General features: G+C 41.6%; 1 protein-coding gene across 1 annotated transcript in view; it reads right to left on the reverse strand.

Moving 5' to 3' along the window:
* Positions 1-22,695: 22,695 nt before the first annotated feature.
* The window catches only part of TM9SF2 (transmembrane 9 superfamily member 2), a 57,905-nt gene continuing 54,143 nt past the window's right edge, over positions 22,696-26,457 (reverse strand). The window contains exon 17 of the mRNA XM_045810953.2: positions 22,696-23,387. Within this exon, the coding sequence (XP_045666909.1) occupies positions 23,320-23,387 (68 nt within the window). The 3' untranslated portion in view covers positions 22,696-23,319. The remainder of the gene's footprint in view (positions 23,388-26,457) is intronic.

A 26,457-nucleotide genomic window follows, 5' to 3' on the forward strand; every position in this document is an offset into this window, starting at 1 on the left:
ATAAAGCTAGCCACAGGCTTGCCAGCGTTCCAACAAACTCCCTGTAGAAGTTTTGTCATCAAAACTTTTCCTTAAATTTAGAGGGCTTTCACAATTCTTCAGGCGAAAGGCCAAACTGTTAAATATTTATTCTTTTTAAAAAAATCCCATTTAGTATTATATAGGTAATAATATATGTTCATTAGAAACAAATTAAACATATGAAAACAAATAAATAGGGGCATGGAGAGAAAGTTAACACACAAAGGTAATTGTTAATATTCTGGTGTCTTCCTTATAGACATGGTCTTACACGTTTTTCTGTGTAATGTGTGTATGTATATCTCTTTCTCACTCTAGATTGACAGATATAGGAACACACACACACACACACACACACACACATAATCACATATATATACTGTTTTGAAACTGGCTCTTTTCCTCTCAGTAAATCATGAAGCATATATTTTAGGTAATATTGTGAAACCCCAACCCATTTGGCATTATTCAGACTTTGGTGGAAAAGAAAGGAACAAAACACATATGTAAAGGTACTAAAGACAAATCTAGGGAAAATCCCTATGTAAGCCGTGAAAATGAGTCAGAGTATTAGGAAATTAGTTTCTTCTAGTTCAAACTTTTTTACTCTGGCAAGCTTTGAAAAATATTTTCACACCATTATTCTTTTATGAGAACACGGCTGGGAAATTCTCCTATTGTCATGCAGTCCTAAACTTAAAGTTTGCCAGATCTAGTTTTTTCTTCTTCTTTTCCTTCTTCTTCTTCTTTTTTTTTATGTTTTATTTTAAGCTTTTTAATTTAACTTATTGACCTCAGTATTTTTGCTATATCCATTGCTAGGATCAAATCATTATACTTTTCAAAAGCATTCCTTTAACCTGAGGTCAAACTAATGTGAAATATGAGGAAGTTATAAATAGACTGAAATCTAGAACAACCATAACCCTGATGTACTTTATCTAAATTTTTATAACTTTGAAGTGCACTGAATACAGAAAGAATGCAGAGCTTTTATTTTCCAGCCAGAGAAACCACATACAAAAAAAAAGAATAAAAAAAATCTCTTTCTCATTTCTGTAGTCAACCTCTTACTCCAAAAAAAGAAAGTGGGGGAGGATTCAAGTCAATCCCATGAAAATAAACTGTTGCCATTGTTAACTGAGAAAATAATTCCTGGAGATTTTTTTTTCCCCAAAGAACTAAAATAAAAGATCATAAAGAAGATCTCTGGTTTGGTTTATTTCCTAGAGGAAAAACTGTTTAACATTTGTTTGTTTTATAAACACTATGGATAACAAGCAGACCCATAAAACTGCCCCCTCTTTTTTGTGTGGTGGGAAAGCAGCGGCAAGCTAAGTTTGGCCTGCAGTTGGAAGGCGGGTTGCTGTCTGGGATTGCCCAATCTTGTGCAGCTTCTAGAAAATTCCCAAGGTCCATGAACTGTGTCCTAGATGAATAGCCCAAAGCAGAGGGTTGGATTGGATGAATGGAGTGAGACCAGACAATAGGAGAATTCGAAATCTAGGTAGTGGAGTTTAGATTTCACCCTCTTCTTGGTAGATGGAGTTGATGACTCCAAATCTTCCACGCTCTCTGCTTCCACACCATTCCATCGGCTTAGTGTGCATAGAGTATACCTCTTGCCCCTTGACTTTGAGCTTGGCTATATGTCCACTGAAGCCCTAGGCCTTGAGAGGCCTTGCCTGTTTCTGGTTGCTCTATGCACTGTTGCTATCACATCAGAAGAACGGGCTCTGGCAAAGCACACCACAGTGTGGAGAAGGAGAGACCCGGGGAGCCGAGCCACCACTTGTTGTGAGAAACAAAGCTGCCCCAGCCCGGATGGGCCGGACCTCAACAGACACATGCACACTTGCTAACAGTAAACACCCGTTGTTTTAAGCCCCTGAGTTCTGGAGTGCTCTCTGCTCTGCTGCATTATTGTGGTGATACAAATTGAAACCCACTTTAAGGAAAAAGAATAATAAATTTTCTTTAAAAATACCACCTTTATGAGGTGCCTGTGTGGCTCAGTGGTTAAGCGTCCAGTTCATTTCAATGACACCGACTTCTTCGGACCTTTTCTGCTGTATATATTTACACCTTTTTGTGTAAGTTTTATCGGAACACAGCCCTGCTCGCTCCCTTCCACATCGCCACAGCCGCTACATGCTTTAGCAGCAGAGTTGAGTGGGTGCTGCAGGGAACATATGGCCTGCAAATCCGAAAATGCTTACTATCTAGGCCCTTGACAGTAAAGTTTATTGACATCTTATCTAGAATTTCCAAGGAAATTAACAAAACAAAAGTCAGGAAATCAGCAGAAGAATGGGCCCAGGATATAAAAGGGAAAATATGAAGAAATGTTCAACTTCACTATTAGCCAAAGAGATGCAAATTGTATGAGATGCCACTTTACACCCACAGCATAGGAAGAATTAGAAAGTCAGGTGGTGGGGCGCCTGGGTGGCACAGCGGTTAAGCGTCTGCCTTCGGCTCAGGGCGTGATCCCGGCGTTATGGGATCGAGCCCCACATCAGGTTCTTCTGCTATGAGCCTGCTTCTTCCTCTCCCACTCTCCCTGCTTGTGTTCCCTCTCTCGCTGGCTGTCTCTATCTCTGTCGAATAAATAAATAAAATCTTTAAAAAAAAAAATAAAAAAAAATAAAAAATAAAAAAAAAAAGAAAGTCAGGTGGTAGCGATTGCTGACAAGGAGGTAGGGAAATGGAAATCCTTGCGCGGTACAGATTGGAGGGTAGAATGTGCAGTGTTCTGGAGAGCAGCTTAGCAGGACTTCGTAAGTTCCTGTGTGGTACGCCCAGCAATCCCACTCCGGCTGCAGCTCTGAGAATCTTCGCTCTGGTGCGTAAGAGAACGTGCACAGGGATGCTCACCCTGGCCATTTGCGGCAGTGGGCTGTCGGAGTCCGCCTGGTAATATTCGAAGGAAGGGGCAATCAGGTGTCCTGGGTGCCGCCGGCAGAGGGCTTCGCACCAGCTAGTAGTGCACAAGGGGTTCCAAGTCCATCCTTCTTTACCCTGCTAGGGGATGTTGGGGCTGGACCCTGCAAATATTTCTCCTGCCACCTGTCACAAATGGGAAAGTTTACCTGCAGCAGGCACTGGGGAGTTGGGGAGGTAGACACTGCAGGTGGAAAGGGCTTTTTGCCCTGGTTTCAGTGTCTTTTGTCTTGTTCCTGCAGCACAGAACCCAGTGGGGCCAGTGGGAGATCCATGGCTCACACACCGCCCCCCAGGAAGTTCTGCTGCCGCTCCAACTGGCAGCTTCCCAGGATGACTCACCTGCACTCCAGCAGGTAGTTTTCTGTTTGCTAGCCCTGGCTTGCAGCACCCCGGCAAACTGGCATCCTGTCCAGTGGCCACAGTCACACCCTCCCCAATGAGTCCTTTATCTCAGCCTCGGAGAGAGCCCCTCTGCCAAATTTGTTTTCCTTGGATATTTGCCTCTGCCCTGGTGATAGTGGTTTCTCCCTACACCTGCTGTTCCTGCATCTTTAGAGTTCTCTTTACTCCTCTTCATGGTTAACTCCCTTTTACCAATTTAATAATTCTCTGTATTAAATGTTCTCTGTTCAAAAATAATCCAATCAAGAAATGGGCAGAAGACATGAGCAGACATTTCTCCAAAGAAGACATCCAAATGGCCAACAGACACATTAAAAAAATGCTCCACATCCCTCGGCATCAGGGAAATACAAGTCAAAACCACAATGAGATACTGCCTCACACCAGTCAGAATGGCTAAAATTAACAAGCCAGGAAACGACAGATGTTGGCGAGGATGCGGAGAAAGGGGAGCCCTCCTCCACTGTTGGTGGGAATGCAAGCTGGTGCAGCCACTCTGGAAGACAATAGGGAGGTTCCTCAGAAAGTTGAACATAGAGCTACCCTACGACCCAGCAATTATCATATGATATTACTCATGTGGAACTTAAGAAACAAAACTAAAGATCATAGGGGAAGAGAGGAAAAAATAAAATAAGACAAAATCAGCGAGGGAGACAAACCAGAAGAGACTCTTAATCATAGGAAACAAACTGAGGGTTGATGGAGGGGAGAGGGCGGGGGAGGGTACCTGGTAACTGGGTGATAGACATTAAGGAGGGCACGTGATATAATGAGCAGTGGGTATTATATAAGACTGATGAATCACTGAACTCTACCTCTGAAACCAATAATACATTATATGTTAATTAACTGATTTTAAATTTTAAAAAGTATAAAAAATAAAAATTTTAATAAATAAATAAATTAATTAATTTTCTCTGTTCGTATTACTGGCATGGATTCTGTCTCCTGACTGCACCATCTTCACAGTAAAACAGAAACAACAACACAACACAAGGCTTTCCCCACTTCTTACTCTTTACAGTTGACCCTCATTGTCTCCTTTGCCAGCCTTCTTAATTCATCACAATCAGACTCTCCCAAGTGAAATAGAAATTCCACTGATAAATTTCTAATTGCCCAAAGAGGCATCTTTCAGAGGTTTTTGCTCTTAATCACTTCCTCCAGAAAACATTCTTCTCCCTGGTATCACTGCCTTGTTTCAGACCGTATCCTTGAGGCCAATATAGTTCATATACCCTAGGGAGAGCAACGGTAGTGGAATTGGACAAAACTGCACGGAAATCTCCGCTCTGTCATTTGTAAGTTGCTTGATCCTGATCTTTGTGAGCCTTGGTCAGCCTTGTCATCTGTAAATTGGGAACAATAATGATAATATCTAGTCTGTAAGAGTTTTAAAGAATAAATAAGGTAATTTATGTAAAGCACCAAAACGTAGAGCCTGGTAAACAGTAGGTGCTCAACAAATGCTAGCTCCTATATTCTAATGGCCCTCCATCTACCTCTTAGTAGCTGTGGGTGATCCTGGGCTTCTGTTTCTTTCTTTCTATCATCGTTCTTGGGCAATATTACCAAACAAGAGGCTTTAACTATCATCTACTTACACAGTCATGACTTTAAGATCTATATCTTCTTCCTAGGCTTCTCTTACCTCCAAGGGGGTCTGATGTCGCCTGAGCACCTATCACACCCAGAATTCTCCTGGGTACCCCACACCATTAAGCAGTTTCTTGCCTGCACCTCCATGTGTCCTGGCCAGCACTGACTGACCAGGGACTGGTGCCCAAGCAAGAGCTGCCACCTCTAGACTGGCCGTAGCAATTCTCCACCCAAATGGGAAAGCTCTATGCTGACACAGTGACACTGGAGACCCAACCGGATGTCTCTATGGGCTCTTTGGATGTGAGACAGAGGAACCCCACATTGGCAGCCAGACTGAAAGAAAGCAGCAAAAAAGCCAATACACAGATCCTTCATGGCAACCACACCTAAGGGTAGGCGGTGGCAGCGAGAAGAAGAAGAAATAGTCACAGAAGAGGCGGAGATGTAGGAAGGTCAGTCAAATGCAAGTTAGAAATCTGCATTTCTAACAAGTTCTCAGGTGATGCTGAGGTTGCTGGTCTGGGAACCACACTGAGAGTCAAGAGTTTCAAGGAGTGAGTGGCTAAGACAGTCAAACCTCAGAGGCTTGGCATGAAGTAATGGACAGATTGAAAATATTTCTATGTTGTCAGTCCAGATAGCAATTTCCTAGAGCCAGTAGCAAAGGACACCAGATGCTGGACTGGCTGGGAGTCACTGCTTTTCATGAAGAACATCCCAAGATTCCATGGAGCCTAGACACTGAGATGACTTCTTACTTCTCATTTCTCTCCCTCCCTCTCTCTCAGAAATACCTTTATACAGTTTTTTCCTGTCTGTTACAGTAAGAGATGCTTCTTCTCTTTGTTTCTTTACAATACATGGTGCCACCTGAAAACATCTGAAAGGATCTTTGCTCCTTACGACCTGAAGGAGCTTAACTAACATCCCAACCGAGCTTCACACTCACGTGGATCCACCTACCAAACCGACCTAGAGCCTACGTTCTCCTGGATGCCCGATGACAGCCGCGTGAACGCATGTGTGTGTGCTTGCATACGTACATACTCACGTACAAGCAGGGGAATAAAGGAGGAATGAGCGACGATAGGACATGGTAAAGAAGCAGCACAAAGGCTAGCCAGTGCCTTAAGACAACGCATTGCCACAGATGGCAATAGATTCAAGTTTTGGTTCTCAGACATCAGTGGGCATCAGAATCACCTCGATGGATTGCTGAAATTCAGATTGCTGGGGCCCACTGGCAGAGTTTCTAATCCAGTAGGTCTGGATTGGGGCCATAAGAATCTGCATTTTTTTTTATTTAAAGATTTCATTTATTTATTTGACAGAGAGAGACAGCCAGCGAGAGAGGGAACACAAGCAGGGGGAGTGGGAGAGGAAGAAGCAAGCTCCCAGCGGAGCAGGGAGCCCCATGTGGGTCTCGATCCCAGGACCCTGGGATCAGGCCCTGGGCCCAAGGCAGACGCTTAACGACTGAGCCACCCAGAAGCCCCAGAATCTGCATTTCTAACAAGTTCTCAGGTGATGCTGAGGTTGCTGGTCTGGGAACCACACTGAGAGTCAAGAGTTTCAAGGAGTGAGTGGCTAAGACAGTCAAACCTCAGAGGCTTGGCATGAAGTAATGGACAGATTGAAAATATTTCTATGTGGTCAGTCCAGATAGCAATTTCCAGAGAATAGCAGATTTTGCTGCTTCCTGTCTTGTGAAAAAAAAAATACAAAAAAAAAAAAAAATCCCCCAAAACAAAAAAAACCCAAAACCTATTCCTGTCCCCTGGAGTACCCCATTGTCAACAGTGGCAGGTGGCATGGGGGAGTCTTCTTCATTAAAGCTGTCATCACACTGCCCCAGCACCCAGCCCTGACTGCGACGGTCAGAGGGGGTTAATGGGTTAGTTGGCATCTATCTCCCTTGGAATCCCGCACTTTCAGCCAGAGCCCTCAGGTCAAAGGCATTCAGTGCAATAAAGGCATCTGTGGTCTGAATCCACATTTCAATAGAACAGAAACTCAAAATAATCAGAATCACTTTCAAGGGTGGTTGAGAGAGTCACCTCCTGAAAACAGCTATTATGTGTCCATCATCTAAGTTAAAGTCAAATTAGGCCTGAGGAAGTGATGGCTCCAGAGCTCCCTCAGACGGGTATTTTAATTTCAATTCTGTCCCCAACTTGAGAGCACATTTCCTTACTGAATATGGGACATTATTGGTTGCCTACCGTATGAGTTTCCTAGGGCTGCCAGAAAAAAATGCCCACAAAGCAGATGCTGTAAAAAAGTATAAATGTGCTCTCTCGAAGTTCTGGAGGCTAAAGTCAGAGAGCAAGGTGTGAGCAGAGCCATTCCCCCCCACCCCTCAAGGCCCGTAGGGGAGGACCATTCCTTTCTCTCCCTGTTTCTGGTGGCCTACTGGCCATCCCTGGTGCTCCTTGGCTTACAGCCACCTCACTCCAGCCTCTGCCCCTCAAAACACAGCTTTCCCTGTGTGTCTCTCTCTTCTTTTTTTCTTTTTTAAAGATTTTATTTGAGAGAGAGAGAGAAGGCAAGCCCAAGGTGGGCAGGGGGCAGGGGCAGAGGGAGAGGGAGAAGCAGTCTCCCTGCTGAGCAGGGAGCCCGCAGTGGGGCTCAATCCCAGGACCATAGGCAGGCACTTAACCGCGCTTAACCAACTGAGCCACCCAGGCGCTCCTCTCGCTTCTCCTCTGGTAAAGACACTAGTCATATTGGATCAGGGCCCTCCCTACTCCAGTATGACCGCAGCTTAACCAATTATATCTGCAACAATCCTATTTCCAAATAAGGTCATATTCTGAGGTATTGGGGGTTAGGGCTTTGACTTATCTTTTTTTTTGGGAGACACAATTGACCCATAACATCTACCCAGGTCCCTCTACTCTTTTCTCCTTCCTAATCAAACCCAGATTTTCCCAAAAGCATATTAACTGACCTGCGTATGAGTAAAAATATCCAAGCCAAGACTGGGAAGACCTAGCCTATGCGGCATGGCTTGTCCCCACAAGTTATTCCTATGCTTGGGGTAACTCATAAATACACTCTGACAGAGCTTATAGCAGTGGGGAAGCAGGGCAAAGCAACAAGCTTTTCAAAGTTGGGGACATCAGAATGCCATGCACAGTCATGGCTAATTACCTGCTTTTCTGGCTGTTACCCGCATTAGATCGAGAAGGCTGGCTATTTTTTAATTTATTTTTGAATCCATCTTATTTTTTTTTTTTTAAGATTTTTATTTATTTACTTGACAGAGATAGAGACAGCCAGTGAGAGAGGGAACACACGCAGGGGGAGTGGGAGAGGAAGAAGCAGGCTCATAGCGGAGGAGCCTGATGTGGGGCTCGATCCCATAACGCCGGGATCACGCCCTGAGCCGAAGGCAGATACTTAACCGCTGTGCCACCCAGGCGCCCCGAATCTATCTTATTTCTTACCATAAAGTCTAACGTATAATAGGCACTCAAGTTAATAAATATGTTTTGATATTATAAAAGTGTTAATTTTGCTATTCATTCTTCTCTATTGTGAGCTGTCATCTGCCTGTACCCTAGAATGAGTAAGGAAGGGTCACACTACAGGAGCTGATACTGGTTTTCACAGCCTGGCACCAAGGAAGTGGACACACAGTTTAAGGGTGATCAAGCTGGAACCATGTTCAGGCCACAAGTAGATTAAGTAAGACAAAATGGCAAATGCTGAGGCAGAAAGTGCTGGATTGTTGGCAGAGTGTGTTCCCCTTGCACACCAAACAACAGTGGGTCCCCAGGGATGTAGACATGGATGAAGTGGGGCTCACGTGGCCTTGCATGGGGTCAGCTAATGGGGTGATTTCAGCTCTGCTCAGGAAAGACAAGCTGGAGCAGACCCACGGGGGTTGAGTTCAGGTACAATCAGGGATTTAGTGACAGGTTCCTTCCCACCCAAGCGTGGCCCACAAAGTTGGCTGAGAACTCAGGAGAGCCCCGGGGACATGCTTATACCCTGCAAAACAGGCAGGCCAGAAAAACTGTCAAAGATGTGGAAATGCACAAAAAAGACTATTAGTATCCTTCCAATGAAATGCTGGGGTGTTGTCCCCCAGACCAGCCAGCAGTACCCGATCCTATAAGGGTGTATGGCCTCTGATAGTCTTTGGACTATTTTACAACTCTGTGGAGGTATTAGTAAACCTGTAGAAAACTGACAATCACGCGAATGTTCCCTGTCCCCAGTGATGCCAATGAGTCCTGCTCATAGTGATGCAAAATACATTTGTCCGATAGAAAATATAAAATCTTAAGGCTAAATCTGCAAGGCTAAATCTTATTTGATCTGGTTTTCACCTCTTAGTGGGTCTGTAATTAATTAATGAGTTAAGTAAAATCTTTCACATGCAAGCATGGAATGGTCTGTAGAAGAGTCATGATTTTACCTTTCAGAAAATGATACTTCAACAGGCAAAGAGGAGTGAAGTGAGAGAGGCTTGGGCACCCAAAGGCTTGGAGACACAGGCAACTATGGAGAAAACCAAGCCAGAGTTGGGGAGGGATGAGAAAGTAGTCTCTGGGGGTGTGTGTGAGAATTCAAAAGAGGTGAACTTGGTCATTGGACCTTTCCAATTCTATTCTCTATCCTCCTAACATTCTTAACTTCCCACCCTTTGCTGACTTGAGGCCATATAAATCTCCCCTAGAGAGACCTCTAGGGTCCGGACTCGGCCCCGCCACCACGAGATCCAAAACACCTTCTTCCATTCCCAGCAAGACCTTCTCCCCAGCTAAGAGGGTGGAACTGAGTGAAACTCCTTAAGGGCATTTTTTTCTCTTCCTTTTGAATAAAAATTCTTTGAAAATATTAAATTTTAGATTTATGCTAAATTTATAAAATTGTGGTGGGAATACAACATAACAATTGTCACTTTAAGTGTGCAGTTTAGTGGCATGAAATACATTCATGATATTGTATAACTATTACCACTATCTGTACCTGAAACCTTTTCATCATCCCAAACATGAACTCCGTGCCCACTGAACAATATCTCCCCCTTCCCGCTAAGTCCTGCTCTATTTTCTGTCTCTATGGATTTGAGGATATTGGTGGAGTTGTACGGTATGTGTCCTCTACTGTGATGGGCTTATTTCCCTCAGCACGATGTTTTCAAGGTCCATCGGTGTAGCACGGATCAGAATTCCATTCCTTTTTAAGGCTGGATAATATCCTATTGTGTCTACATCCACATTTGTTTATCCACTCATCTGCTGATGGGCGTTTGAATTGTTCCCACCGTTGGCTGCTGTGAATAACACTGCTATGCATTTTTTTTCTCTTCTTGACTGAGCCTGATTAGATAAGCATAACCAGATCTCTCCTTGGGGCAGGGTGTGCAGTTTGGGGGATGGACATTCCACTTTGCCCTGCCTTCTTCCCAGAAACTAAGATCAGCACCCTGGCTCCTGCTGCTGAAGGACCACCACCCTCTGGCATGCTTCTCTGCAGAATATGCCAAGGACTTTCTGCTCTGTCCCATTTGTCTCTATGCTAATAGCCGGTGTCTGCCTTTGCTGCCTTTGCTGTAACAAAGCAGCCCAGGCTGCGGCTTCGACACCATAAAGTTCTGTCTCACAGTCTGGAGGCTGGAAGTCCAAGATCAAAGTCCAAATCTGGCAGGTTTGGTTTCTCCTGACTCCTCTCTCTCTTTCCTGTGTGTTCACATCCTTTCCCCCACGTGTGTCTGTGTCCTAATCTCTTCTTATAAGGACACCGGTGATATTGCATCAAAGTGCACCCATATGACCTCATTTTAACTTAATTACCCCTTTATTTATTTATTTATTTATAATTTTTTATTATATTATGTTAGTCACCATACAGTACATCCCCGGTTTCCGATGTAAGGCTCGATGATTCATTAGTTGTGTATAACACCCAGTGCACCATGCAATACGTGCCCTCCTTACTACCCATCACCGGTCTATCCCATTCCCCCACCCCCCTCCCCTCTGAAGTCCTCAGTTTGTTTCTCATAGTCCATAGTCTCTCATGTTTCATTCCCCCTTCTGATTACCCCCCCCCTTTCTTTATCCCTTTCTTCCCCTACTGATCATCCTAGTTCTTATGTTCCATAGATGAGAGAAATCATATGATAGTTGTCTTTCTCTGCTTGACTTATTTCACTTAGCATTATCTCCTCCAGTGCTGTCCATGTTGTAGCAAATGTTGAGAACTCGTTCTTTCTGATAGCTGAGTAATATTCCATTGTATATATGGACCACAACTTCTTAATCCAGTCATCTGTTGAAGGGCATCTCGGCTCCTTCCACGATTTAGCTATTGTGGACATTGCTGCTATGAACATTGGTTAATTACCCCTTTAAAGGCCCTATGTCCAAATACAGTCACATTCTGAGGTGCTGGGAGTCAGGACTTCAACATAGGAATTTTAGGGAGACACCATTCAGCCCCTAACAGCTGGTAACAAGATTGACAGCATATCTCTCTCACAGACCCTGAAAGCTATTAGTCTGCTGGTTTAATGAAACTCAACTTACGAGACAGGTGCTCATTTATACTGACAGAGCCTGGGATCTGTTTAGTGGACACAAAGCATTTAAGACAAGACTGAAACTGCAGAAATCCCCGGAAGGAGATTGCATTAGCTCATTAAATACATACTAGAGCGGACTTTCTGGCTGTTTCCTGAGAAGAATCTCATTTTCCCTAAGTGGGTGGTGGGGTTTATGGGGCGCTGTCAGTGATGGGGGCAGGGAGGGGCTGGTTTTGGGCACTGTGGGTGACTTTGGCTAAACTGCATAACTGACCTGGGTCTCAGCTTCCTTCTCTGTGAGGGGGAGGGGGCTCAAAGGTTCCAGTGGTCTTTAGGTCCTTGCTACTTGAACAGGGGCCATGAACCAAGAACATCACCATACATGGAGCTGGTGAGACACGCAGAATCTTTGGACCCTTCCCAGGCCCAGTGAATCAGAATCTGCATCTTAAGATCTTCAGTCGATTCACATGCACGTAGGAGTCTGAGAAGCACTGATTTAAGACTCGCTGGGTCTGGTCACGGAGGGAGACCAAGGAGCAGGTCAGTATGAAACTTACAATTTCCTCCTTTCCTCCTCTTAGAGAGCAGGTTGGAGGAAAGATATTCTTCCCGGTTTCTAAGCCACGGTAAATACACACAGGAAAGGCTCCCTTCTTACAGACAACCCCCTCCCCATTCAGAGCAGAAAACAAAGATTCAAATGCACACCCCGCCCCCTTGCTAATCCTTGGCTAAGTGATGTAGGGAATGAGCAAAGACCAACAGGATTAATGGGTTAATTTCGAGAATTCCAGGCCTCCACACTGCAATTCGCCATACATCCATGTCATAAAAATGGAGAGGTGAACTCAACAGTTAAAAAAAACAAAAACAATAACAACAACAGTCGGGGGCGCCTGGCTGGTTCATTTGGAAGAGCATGGGACTCTTGATCTTGGGGTCCTATGTTTGAGCCCCACGTTGGGTGTAGAGATCACTAAAAAAAATAAACTTTCTTTTTCTTTCTCTTTTTCTCTCTCTTTTTCTTTTTTAACTGGGCTTCACACCTGGCATGTGTGTGTACCCCCCAAAAATAAACTTTAAAACAAAAACAAAAACAATTAGAAAATGGACTACAGACATTTTGCCAAAGAGGATATATAGATAGCAAATAGGCACATGAAAATATGTCCAATGTCCTATCATAAGGGAAACACAACTCTTTGTAATTTCACTCTCGGGCATTTATCCCAGAGAAATGAAAACTTACATTTACACAAAAACCTATGTAAGAATGTTCATAGAGGCTTTATTCACAATAGCACTAAACTGAAAACAATCCAGATGTCCTCCAATGAGGGACACAAAGTCTGGCACATCCATACCACGGAATACTACTCAGCAATGAAACAGTGAACCACAGATGCGCAAACAACTGGGATGACTCTCCAGAGAATTATGCTGGGTGAAGAAAGGCCCCTCAAAGGTCGCCTGCTGCTTGAGTCCATTTATGTAACATTCTCGAAATAACAAAATTATAAAAATGGAGAACAGATGGAGGAGAGGGATAAGAGAGGTGGGGGTAGCTGTAACAGGGCCACCTGAAGGATCCTTGGGTGATGGAAATGTTCTGTATTCTGATGTATCAATATCAATGTCCTGATTCTGATATTGTCTTGCAAGACATTATTGCTGGGGGAAACTGGGCAAAGTGAACACAGGATTTCTTTGTCATTTCTTACAATGGCACATAAATTTATAATTTTCTCAAAAAAGAAAGAGAGAGAAGGAAAATAAAGAAATTATTTCTGTCAGGAAAAAAAGAGAGAGAGAGAGAGAGAGAGAGAGAGAGAGAGAGCTGTGTCCTGGTCTCCATTAGAGAAATGTGCTTTGATTCTTTAACAGTTGAGGAGTTCTGGGTACTTCTGCTGAGTGTGGCATGGGAAGGGAGGACAGGGAAGGGAGAAAGGGAGGCAGTCTTTATTATTCCCTAGAAGCCCTATATTTCTATGTGAATTGAGACAGTCACTTAGACCATTCTTCCCCAGAAAAGTAACTGGTCACCAAAGCCCAGCCAGCATATCCCTCAGAACCTGCCAGAAAACTGAAGAAATTACAAGATAGATTCCATGTCCCCTAGTGGGGGACCACATGTCAGCACCATGTCCTTTACATGAGCCATGCAGGGCACTGATCTGTGGCTTCCACACGTGGGGGAAGTCTCTTTGGGATGTCGCTTCAGCCACACTCTACCAGGTGGCTTGGCCTGGCTCAGGACTTCCTTGCACCTAGGCCCTGAGCAGCTTCTAAAACCTGCTTTTGACTGAGGAACTCAACAAATTCCATTTGAAAACAGGAGGGAGTTCATGCAACAGTTCATTTTCTTAAGGACTACTGCTTGCCTACAGACTGAGAGTTCTGGAACTTCTCTCCATTACATCTCTTGGCATCCCACCCATCAGATCTTGTTCCTTCAGTTCTTATGGGATAGTCACAGGTTACCGCAGCTTTGTCTGCCCTGCCCAGTGCAGACATGGAAATAAAAAGCACAAACCAAGGGCAACATCCTGAACTCCAATTCAGCCAAGAAGTCACTTGCCTTATTCAGAGAGTAATTGGCATGGTAGCAGGGACTCAGCCTCACTTTCTTCCCTTAACCTCTCCACATTCTATCTCAATGACAGTTACCATCCAACTGCTATATCCTCTATTTGATTCGTATTTTCTGTTCACTAGAAAACCAGCAAATCTGGGCTCTTCAACTAGCAGGTCCCAGTCAATAACATTGCTTGGTCAACCTCCATCTGGTTTTTACTATTATCCCTTGCCTTGACTGGTGGGGACTCAGGCTGGCCTCCTACCACCCAAGCAATGACTCTAACCCTCAGAATGCACCACACCAGCTCCTTCTTGCTATCCTCTAACAATTCCTCTTCTTTCCAGAGTGGTCATGTTATGATTTCACAAATAAAAGGAGTAAACTTGATGGGGCGCCTGGGTGGCACAGCGGTTAAGCGTCTGCCTTCGGCTCAGGGCGTGATCCTGGCATTCTGGGATCGAGCCCCACATCAGGCTCCTCTGGTATGAGCCTGCTTCTTCCTGTCCCACTCCCCCTGCTGTGTTCCCCTCTCTCGCTGTCTGTCTCTATCTGGGTCAAATAAATAAATAAAATCTTTAAAAAAAAAAAAAAAGGAGTAAACTTGAACAAATAATCCTAAAATTTGTATGGAACCACAAAAGACCCCAAATAACCAAAGCAATCTTGAAAAAGATCAAAACTGGAGGTATCACAATCCTAGATTTCAAGATATACCACAAAGCCGTAGTAATCAAAATAGTATGGTACTGTCACAAAAACAGACACATAGATTAATGGAACAGAACAGAGAGCCCAGAAATAAACTCACACTTATATGGTCAATTAATCTACAACAAAGGAGGCAAGAATATGCAATGAGGAAAAGATAGTCTCTTTAAAAAATTGGTGCTGGGAAAACTGGACGGCTACATGCAAAAGAATGAAACTGGACCACTTTCATATGCCATACACAAAAATAAACTCAAAATGGATTAAAGACCCAAATGTGAGACCTGAAACCATAAAAATCCTAGAAAAGAGCACACACAGTAATTTCTCTGACATCAGCTATAGCAACATTTTTCCAGATATGTTTCTAAGGCAAGGAAAACAAAAGCAAAAATGAACCACTGGGACCACATCAAAAGGAAAAGCTTCTGCACAGCAAAGGAAACAATCAACAAAACAAAAACACAACCTACTTGAATGGGAGAAGATATTTACAAATGATATACCTGGTAAGGGGTTAGTATCCAAAAAATAAAGAACTTATGCAACTCAACACCAAAAACCCCAAATAATCCAACTAAAAATGGGCAGAAGACATAAACAGACATTTCTCCAAAGAAGACATACAGATGGCCAACGGACACATGAAAAGGTGCTCCACATCCCTCGTCAACAGTGAAAGGCAAATCAAAACCATAACGAGATATCACCTTACACCTATCAAAATGGCTAAAATCAAAAACACAAAAGAGGGGCGCCTGGGTGGCTCAGTCAGTTAAGCATCTGCCTTCGGCTCAGGTCATGATCTCAGGATCCTGGGATCAAGTTCCGTGTCAGCTCCCTGCTCAGTGGGGAGTCTGGTCTTCCCCCCTGCTCATGCTCTCTCTCTCTCTCAAATAAATAAACCATCAAAAAAACCCCTAAGAAATAACAAGTGTTGGCAAGTATATGGAATAAAAGGAACCCTTGTGAACTGTTGGTGGGAATGCAAACTGGTGCAACCACTGTGGAAAACAGTATGGAGGTTCCACAAAAAATTAAAAATAAAACTACCATATGACCCAGTAATTCCACTATTGGGTATTTACCCAAAGAATATGAAAACACTAATTCAAAATGATATACCCACCCCTAGGTTTATTGCAGCATTATTTTATTTACAAGAGCCAAAATACGGGAGCAATCCAATTGTCCATCAATTGATGAATAAAGAAGATGTGGTATATATAAATAATGGAATATTGAATAAAAGAATGAAATCTTGCCATTTGCAACAACATGGATGGATCTAGAGGGTATAATGCTAAGGGAAATAAACCCTGAGATCAGGAGTCATACTCTTACAACTGAGTCAGCCAGGTGCCCCCTAAAACCAGACTCTTAACTATAGAGAACAAATTGGCGGTTACCGGAGAGGAGGTGGGTGAGGGGATGGGTGAAACAGGTGAAGGGGATTAAGAGTACACTTATCGTGATGAGCAGAGTAACGTATGGAATTGTTGAATCACTATGTTATACACCTGAAATGAATATAACATGGTATGTTAACTATACTGGAATTAGAAAAATTTCTTTAAAAAGAATGAGTAATATGTTACTCTTTATAATGTGTGTACAGAACACTTTCACTATAGAGAATCTGGCAAAATTAGGATAAATATTGCAAATGCCCATTGCTTATGTGACAAGACGTTGGGAGAATCAGAGGTAATTGTCACTTCATGTAAAAGGACCTAACTCCTTTTTAGCCCTTTGCCACTTGCTGACAGAATTTCACATACATTTACTCATACATAACTATCGCAACCTAGAGACTCAATATTTGAATGTAAATATATGTCAGGAAGGATAGAAATAGATTTTACAATTTTCTCACAGCTTTGAAAATAGGCTTCATCTTCCAGTGGGAGCGAGCAACTCACAGGCGGTTGGGGAGGCTTTCACCAACATCCCCCGGGGTTACTTTGGCTGCAGAGTGCTTCACTCTCCTGGGGCTATTCTGGGCAGCCAGGGTGTGGTAGGAGGAATTGCTGGAACCTGGAGCCTGAGTTGGGAGGTGGCACCCCCCCCCCCCCAGCCTGAAGTTAGCCATGGCCACAGCATGAAGCATGGGTGAACGAAGGAAGCAGTCATCTCAGTGGAGCAATGTCAGAGTGAGCAGAAGGGACTGCACTCCACACCTGTTCCCGCTGATCTTCGCATTTTCTTTTCCAGAAAACAAGGTTCATGCCACTGTTATTCATATGGTTAAAAATGCAACCATTCTGACAGAGATTTAAAAAAAACAGAAATCACACGTGAGGTAGAAATAAATCACTTCTGTGACTTCTCCCGAAACTGCACTTTGATGAGAGGGGGAAGAGGAGGAGGGGGAAAGAAAGCGAGGGAGCCTACCGGGCTCCTGAGGCAAATAGGGAGGCGCAAACCTCAAGACAGTCAGTCAAGTGCTGGCATCAGGTTGCTTTAAATTTGTTTCAAATATGGATCATAAGGGGCCACGTTTCTGTGTAGCAACACACGGAATTAGATGGTGTGTCCGTTAGTTGGCATCTGGCAATGCCCCCCTTAGTTTTCGCCATCATGTACTGACGGTGGGTGGCTGAGTTACGGAGCAACAGAAGTTTCTCTCCTCAAGTTTGTTTCACCAAACAGTTCTTAAGAGGTAGCTTGTATCACTTTATATATTTATTAAATATCACCGAAGTGTCATCTAATAAAGCGATGCTTCGTACTACATGCCGAACACACTGCACAATAAAACACAATCGCCACAGCTGCTTTCTTAAAGTCCTCACAACTAACTTTCAAACCAAATACTATTAAAATTGTCATCTACATAAGGATCCAAATAAGAGGTTTCAACTAGGTAAATTAAAAATGAAGTCTCGATTTCTGGAAAGACACATAGGAAAGTGTTAACAGTGATTGTCTTCCGGGTGGAGAACTCTTGACTAGAGGACGAAGACAAATTTTCTCTATATTCTTTAGTACAGTGTGAATTGTGTACCATGTACATGGATTGCCTATTCCCAAGGAAAAATGGAATTAAAATAGAGAAAATTAAAATAAATATTCAGGCTCTAAGTTGAAACTGTGAATAGTAGATATCCTGCTAAAGTGCTTTTTCTTAAACCTCCAAGGTAAAGGGAAACAAGCTCTACTATTAAAAAACAGCCCTCTCTCCTCCACCCTCTGCATCTCAATAGCCGTGTGTAATTCCTTTGAGGGGCCTAGTAAGCATGTGTGGGAGTTAAAAATGCATTTAATCATTTCCCCCCAAAGTTTGACAGAAGTGTGGCAAGGAGGGCCATCTGTTTTGTTTGAATGAGAAATGACCCAGCATTCTGATTTCAATTAGCCTCTTTGTAGCTTTCTGTTTGAGCTGGTTCCATGGGTAACAGTTCAAACTAAGTGTAGAGAGGAGCTGGCCAAGTTCTGCCAGTGCTGATTTGTTTTAACAACTGTCAGTGATCATGGAACAAGTATACAAGACAATGTTGCTGGATATGCATTAAAATGCATAATTTCATGGAATCAAAACAGCACATTCTAGAACCTGAGAGCTAAACAAAATATTGAAATGGTGTCTTTACGTCATTATATCGAACAATTTAAATATTTAAAAGCAGTATCACTTACCTAAATTCTTAGTTTCACTCAATAAATACACACCTACTATGTGCCAAGTACTGTTATGCTCCAGGCATGAACCAAAGAGGATGTAAGCGGTGGTTCCTGCCCTTCAGAAAGAAGTCTGTGATGTATTTGGGAGGATAAGCCTGTAAAGTCAAACAATAATCTGAGTGGTATTTAAGACAGTAATAGGAGAGCTGTCAAACATCACTATGTAATTTAACAGATTACTAGGAGTTCAGGGGATGGGAAGGATTACTTGGGCCAAAACCTTTATACTGGAGGGGTCTGATCCGTAGTGCTAAAGCAGGATTCTAAAGCCTGTGTCCCTTTACACCCTTTACATCACTTCCACTCGTCTCTCTCTCTCCCTCTCTCTCTCTCACACACACACACACACACATACACACACACACACACACACACACACACACACACACACACACACGTGGCAGGTTTCCAAAGATGGGTATACAGCCTCTAGAATGGTTAAAGGTAACCCAAGATGCATCACTGTATTGGTGAAGGTCCAAACACCCTGCAGGCTTTAGGGAAGCCAGCCTCAATCTTCGTCCTAGTCCTGCCTCTCAGGGTGTGTTTGTCAAAGACCCCAGATTCCTGGGCCCCTGTCCTGCACAGTTGATGGCTCTGATACGAGTCATGCAATGGGTCTCAAGGAAGTCATATGAATGGGGGGAAGAGGGGTCACTTTTGATGGCAGCTAGTTTGCGCAATTCCAGTAATGACCAATTCACCGTTTCCCTGCAGGTAAAGCAAATGCCACTGCACTCAGATGCTCCCAGTTCTTACCATCTCATTTCCTGATGTCCTAAAGGAAGATTCTACCACCTCAGTTCTGCAGCTTCATGTTTCTTATCATGACCCCTTCTCCTCAAGGGGCTGGTGAAGTTCTTCAAAGTCACATAATCCAGAGCAGATGAGTGGGAGTCTGGAGGGGGTCCTTTGACCCCTAGTGGTGGCAGCCTAAGAGGACTTTGTGGTAGGGCTATGGTTCAGCAGCAGGATCATGGGATGGATTCTTCTGAGTCCACAGCTCCTTCCACCCTCGCGCTGCCAAAGCAGGACACAGGCAACTCTCCTGTGGTCAACCCTCACCCTCCCAGCTAGTTCGCTACTATACCTGAAAGAGTCCAAGTCAACACACTGCGACATACCTTGTCTGTCTGCAGCATCAGCCAGAAGAGAGCCTGGTTCACTCTGACTCACGGGCCTATGATTTTCTTCTATAATACCGTTAACAAAAACATGTAGCTTATATTGAGGAAAAAAATCAGATTTGAATTCTACATAGACATCGATTATAAAGTATCAGTAAAAACTAGCTTTTAAAAGTAAACACTAATCCTTCAATCTATCATTTTTCAGTTAAATCTGTCATATTTTTCTTTTCAGAGAAATTAATGACCTATGATTATAGTACTATTTATATATCACAGTCAAGACCATTCATGTGGCCTAGACTGCTTTTTGCTAAAAATAGCCAGAATAACAAATAAGACCTTTAGGAGCCAATGTTTTCTTCTTTATAAAATAACTCATTAATAAAAATGTCAACTGTATCAGGGGGCCAAAGAATAAAAGAGAACAAAAGATAATCAAATGTGAGAAAGAACATAGAAAGTTCAAATGGGCAGGCCAAAGAAATCCAGTAGAATTTCAAAAGCCAGAGAAATGTGCAGAAACAGTGATTTTTAGTGTTTAGACTTCAAATTACAGTTAAGGAGAGAACAAATCAGAGAAGGAAACAGGTTTGACTCAACAGTAAACATTTCTGAGAAAGCAAAGCGTTATGTTCTACATATGAATTTCCCTGCAGGCAGAGATGTTATGGCCACTGTCCAGGCTATAGGAGAAAAATAGAGATATGGAAAAATTTAATACATAAATTTACAGATTAATGAAATACCAGAACGTCCTGCTATCCATAGGCGAAAGGTGAGGAATGCATTCTGTTAAGTGGTCATTTACTCTGTTCGTTAAAAACCAAAAGCAGGCCTTTATAAAGCCTTCTCAAGTTAATCATTTAAAAAAATCCTTAAGGCCTGTAATACTTTATAATTTTCAAAGGGTTTTGTGACTCGTGGCATTACATCATCTTGGCTAGTATATGTAAAAGTATGAGGGACTGACAGCACAGATTTAAGATATTGCTTAATTTTCAAGTCAAACATCAAATGGAACAAAGGCACCAGATACCCATTCATGACCACAGAGCAACCTCTGGGCAGCGCTGTGTACCACCTGGGCACCGTGTTCGGTGCGGTGAATGCAGAAAGGTCTAGCCTCAGCTACTTCCCCCAGGTGCTCCATCACCTAAACAGCACCCTGTGGAGGCACTCCCTTCACTTAAAGCACGGATCATACGCCATAAAACCCTAACAGCAAATGTTAAACAGCGTTACTGATTAAGACTACTTTTAATACTGGCATTGCTTAAGATGAGCCAATCAGCCAAGAGTTGGGACACTGAGAAAAAGGCACAACTAGGTAAATTCTGAAGTGACAAGCAAAGGAAAAACGACTCAGAAATCTTGTGACTGCCCTGTGTGTTCATGGCACAGCGGCAACCAAGGCTAGTGGGCTGGAGCCGCAGCAGCAGACTCCTCAGTCAGTCACAGCCACAGAGAAGAGGCCGTGTCCTTCACAGTGTCTAACCACTGGTCTTGCCTTCCTCTTTGCTGGCTCCTTCCTCATCTTTACTCCCTCCAAAATCTTTTCCTTTGATATTTTTATTTTTCCAATTGCCTCACCATTATTTAATTGTAAAATGTGCTTACTGCAAAGTATAAAGAAAAATAAAAGTTTTACATAAAAATTCTATCAAAACAGTAAGCTCACTACTTTAGTCACTAAGCTAATTGTTTAGGGAAGGAAAAATAAAATTTAAGCTTAACTTCAGTCAACAAAACTAGCCTAGTTCTGAATCCAGTTTTTTTTATAAATCCTTTTGTTTAGTCAACCAGCTTATCTCAACTGTACTTTAACAGTATTATATATAAAAAACTAAATATACTTTAACATAGAAAATAAATTTGAAAGGAACTGCTCTATCTTAAGTCTCTATGTGAGAAGTTAAAAATAACTAGAGCTCCTTCACGCTTCAAAACCAACAGGTTAGTTTTTTAAAAAAACGGTATCAACATAAAATTGGTAAGAGCCTAGCAACTTCACTATCTGATTTGTTCTCTCATAAGCAGCAAGCACTGAGCCCCTAAAATACAAGATGAATACTCTTATAGGTATAAGCAGACTAATGTTTCTGAAATCATCCCAAACTTCTATTTCCACATAAGTGGATTTCAATTAGATGAATGTGAAAGAGAAATAGTTCCTTTTTTTTTTTTTTTTAAAGATTTTATTTATTTGAGAGAGAGAGAGAGAGAGAAAGCATGAGTGGGAGGAAAGGGCAAAGGGCAGGGAGAAGCAAGCTCCTCGCTGAGCAGGGAGCCTGATGTGGGGCTCGATCCCAGGACTCTGGGATCATGACCTGAGCAGAAGGCAGATGCTTAACCAACTGTGCCACCCAGGCACCCCAGAAAGTTACTTCTTAACTTTTAAGAAATATAACTGTGAAAACCAAGTGAAGACAATGTAATCATAAAGACGGAGGTTTGCTAGTCATTGCAAATTATAAACAAATACTGACTTAAAAAAATTAAAAATGGGGTGCCTGGATGACTCAGTCAGTTTGGCATCCAACTCTTGATTTCAGCTCAGGTCATGATCTCAGGGTCGTGAGACTGAGCCCTGTGTCAGGTTTTCCACTGGGCCTGAAGCCTGCTTAAAATTTTCTCTCTCCCTCTCTTTCTGCCTCTCTCCCCCTCAACCCTATCCCCTGCTCATGCTCTCTCTAAAACAAATAAAATAAACAAATAAATAAATAAAATGATTGAGATTTTTTATTAAAAAAAATAAATAAAAATACCGTGTTTTGAAAACCAGGTCAAAAATATAAAATCCTTAATGACAATGTAGTTAGGCCCATACTAACCAATAGACTTACATCATTTATCTGGCTAGATGTGCACAACTAAAATTTCTATTACTGCCTAATAGTGAAAATCTCAGATTTATCACAAAACCCAAGAGACTGAATTTCATTTAGATCAACCAAGAAAGTGTTACATGAACAAAAATCAGTAAAATCTGATAAAACAGTATAAACCATTTTAAAATACCATTGGTAAATGATTTGTTTATAGACTCTCCTTGAATATGCAATAGGTAATGATGCAATGAAGACGTTTTTACAATATTTATTAAGATAACAAATTTATAAATTGAAAGACTCAGAGGCACATAGTTTAAAAGGCCAATACCATGGGAATAATGAAGTCAACACAGAAAAGAAGATATGAACAGTTACAACCAATACAAGATTTCTTTTAAAGCCACATCCCCCCAATAAACACATCATATGAATCATCCTTCAAAATTACCATGATAAAAAGTTATTTCCTTCAAAGAAAAATAATTCTTTCCACCTACCGAGCCTAGAAAATCCTATTTACAATGAACTGTCCTGCATTTCATCAGTACTGTTTCATATGGCCTCCTCTATTCTGCCATTAGAAGTATTGAAAATTTTATAGCTATTGTATTTACAAATGCACATAATATTTAAATTTGCTCTTCATTGAGAACAACTGAATATATACTTAATCAAATCACGATACAAATGTTTTAGTGTTGAAAACACATTTTGTGGAGACAGGTGTATGGGAAGAGGTGTATTTAGAATTATGTTGTTTCTGAAGGATTACTAGGCCAATAAGTCTGATAAAACTCAAGGTAGTCACAAAAACAGGTCTTTGTTGATGAAGAATTTAATTTATTTCTGTTTTAACTGGACACACTGGCTTCTTCAGTCAACCTTCACCACACTGTATATTTTGGTAACAAACCAAAAGCATGCAAAGAAGCCAATTGTTCCTATAAAAGAAAAAACAAAAATAAACACTTTTCCAGAGGAAATTTCATAATTTACATAAAAACACAGACTTAAAATGGTTGGTTCCTTTAAAAAAGCCACAAAACTATGAACTATTACTTACCAGGCATAGATCCATAAGCTTTTTTGAAAAATATACAACTATCTCAAATCAAATCAAATTTTTTACAGAAATAGGACTTGTAATACTTTAAGATTACCTAAGCTTTCTATAATACATTCTTTTCCTTATTACATGCAAGAAATCTGAAATTAAAAGCTGAATAGGATACCAATTCTCCTTTCCTATTTAATAAGATTATTTTATCACAAAATGGAAAACTGATATTAAAATTAATTCAAGGTATGATATGAATAGCTTAAAGAGAATATCAGATTCATAGAAAAATTAAATGGGTATATTTTCTAAGTATAGTTATTGGGAATTATCAGTTTCTAAAGAATTACAATATAACTAAACTCGTAGTTTCTACAAAGTGTTAAAAGTGATAAATTAGGATAGTAACAAAGATGCAGCCCCATGAATATGAGAGGTGGCACGGTGTCAGAGGACAGGGCAGCTCTGTCGAGACTGTGTATTATCCTTGGACTAGTCAACTAACATCTCCAGGCCCATTTCTTATTAAAACAGAGATAATTTGGGGGTGCCTGGGTGGCTCAGTCAGTTAAGTGTCTGCCTTTGGCTCAGGTCATGATCTCAGGGTCCTGAGATCGAGCCCTGCATTGAGGTTCCCTGCTCAGTGAGGAGCCTGCTTCTCCCTCTCCCTCTGCCCCTCCCCCTGCTTGTGCTCTCTCTCTCGAATAAATAAAATCTTTAAAATAAAATAAAATTGAAAAAAGCAGAGATAATTTTATCTGCCCTATATAGAGTAAATGAGATGATTCATGAAAAAATATATGCTTTTCAAGTATCTTCATTAGTCTAGATTCCAAAAAACTTGAATCCTAGACAGGTGACAAAAATGACACTCAGTTAAGTAAATGTCTAATGGCCACATGGCTGGCTGGTAATAGGATCAGAACACAAATTCACTTTTTCTGGCTTCAAATATAGTGCTATTTTAAACCTTACCATGCTTAGATTTACTAAACATAAATTCTGAGGCTCTGTTTTGCAAAAGAATATTTACTGAATTGTGAACTGCCTACCATATTTTTAAAAACTGCAATTTTTCCAGAATCACCCCCTGAGAATATTAAGTCTAAGTGCTGAAGAACACAGAAGGGGATATACATATCTTCGTGTAAGCTTTATATTTAAAGTTCCAATGTTTTCACCATTGTTTTAAATGCAATACAAAGAAAAGCATTAAAGGAGATTTTCTAAGTCAAGAGACTATATATGGGACGATATTATGGGATGTTATAAACATTATTGTACTCATTCATACATCACACGTGTCCCTACAATGTGCCAGTCACTGTGTTTTAGAGGACATAAAAATACACCTTTTGGATATTCAAAAGATCATTATTAAGCTTTGTGAAGAGGCTGGGGCTAAGTTTAGAACAGTAATGGTGAAAACATAAACGTATTTAAACAACCTTATGCTTAGCAAGAACTTCAAGATAATAAGATACTTAAGTTGAGAAAATACATTTGTCACCATATTTGGCAACCTTAGGTTTTGTTCTTAACAAAATACTCCTAGTATTTTATTTTGTTCTTAATATGGGATAAATCTAATGTACATACTGGAAGTGGCATCTTTCCTTACGTGACAGCATCATTGTTTTGTAGAGCAGACTAACTTCGATAACATGGTGGATTGGAGTACTGAAGTAAATACACATGTTCCCCACTTTAGACACATGCAAGACCCTCAAAGAGCTCACCACTCCCCTGCAGAGAATCTTTCCCATAAAGTGAAATACGCCAAAAGTTATTGGTTAAACTGGTTAATTTGAGGCGGCTCCCAAACTTAGATCACAAAGTTTTACTCTGAATAAACAAAATGTGACACTAAAAATCAAGAACAATAAAGTTTTAGGTGTTAAACTATCAGTACATCACATGCCTGGAAAAACAAGAGACATTCACTAAGATCACGACTTTTTGCATGCAGGCAAGAATAAATTATTCTGTATGTGCACTTATGGACACACAGTACAGATGCACAAGAACAGTAATTCCTTGTTTCACAGGCTACCTGTTTTACAGACTATTTATTAAGATTTATGGCTGTGGACCTATCTTATCTATCACATGGCACCAAGATAAATCCCCCCCCCAACACACACACACCTACCCCCGCTCTGTCTGACCAATGACCTGGAACATAAAATCAGTGTAAGAGCCTGAAGCTCATTCTACACTGATACAGCAACAGGGAACATCAAACCCTACCTAATTCTCCTAAATGTTAACAGATGACTAAAAATAGAACAGTTCTAATTATTTTTAATTCGCTTTTCCTTTTCAGATCCTATACTTTCTCACACAGCATGCAACAAAGTCTAAGATAAAATTTTATTTTTTATTTATTTAAAAAGATTTTGTTTTTTTATTTATTTGTCAGAGAGAGGGAGCAAGCACACAAGCAGGGGGAGCAGCAGGCAGAGGGAGAAGCAGGCTCCCCACTGAGCAAGGAGCCTCATGTGGGACTTGAACCCAGGACCCTGGGATCATGACCTGAGCCAAAGGCAGATGCTTAACCAACTGAGCGACCCAGGCATCCCTAAGATAAAATTTTAGATGCACATTTTTCGTGAAAAAGAAAGGTCCCACAATTTTCTTTTTTTTTTAGTTTGGGTTATTCTATAAATGTTTACCAAGCAACTACTCTCAAGGGCTCTAAGACGCAGAAAACTTTTATCTTGTGAACAGATAAGACACACATATGTAACATAAACACCGACGCTTCCCATTTAGGCACCTGGATTTTGAAGTGGAGATATAAATCCGTAGTTTAAAACTTCTGGAATAAGGAATGTGCTATGATTGTGTTTGCTTGATGACATTTTTCTCAAGCTCACCTTGACTTCACCCCCTCAATTTCTACTTACCCCCAAACTTAGGTAGCTAAAGCTTTTTACCCTCCCTCTGAAATG

Source organism: Ursus americanus, chromosome 10, assembly GCF_024610735.1.
Source record: "Ursus americanus isolate L20-20 chromosome 10, mUrsAme1.1.p, whole genome shotgun sequence".
Lineage (NCBI taxonomy): Eukaryota > Metazoa > Chordata > Mammalia > Carnivora > Ursidae > Ursus > Ursus americanus.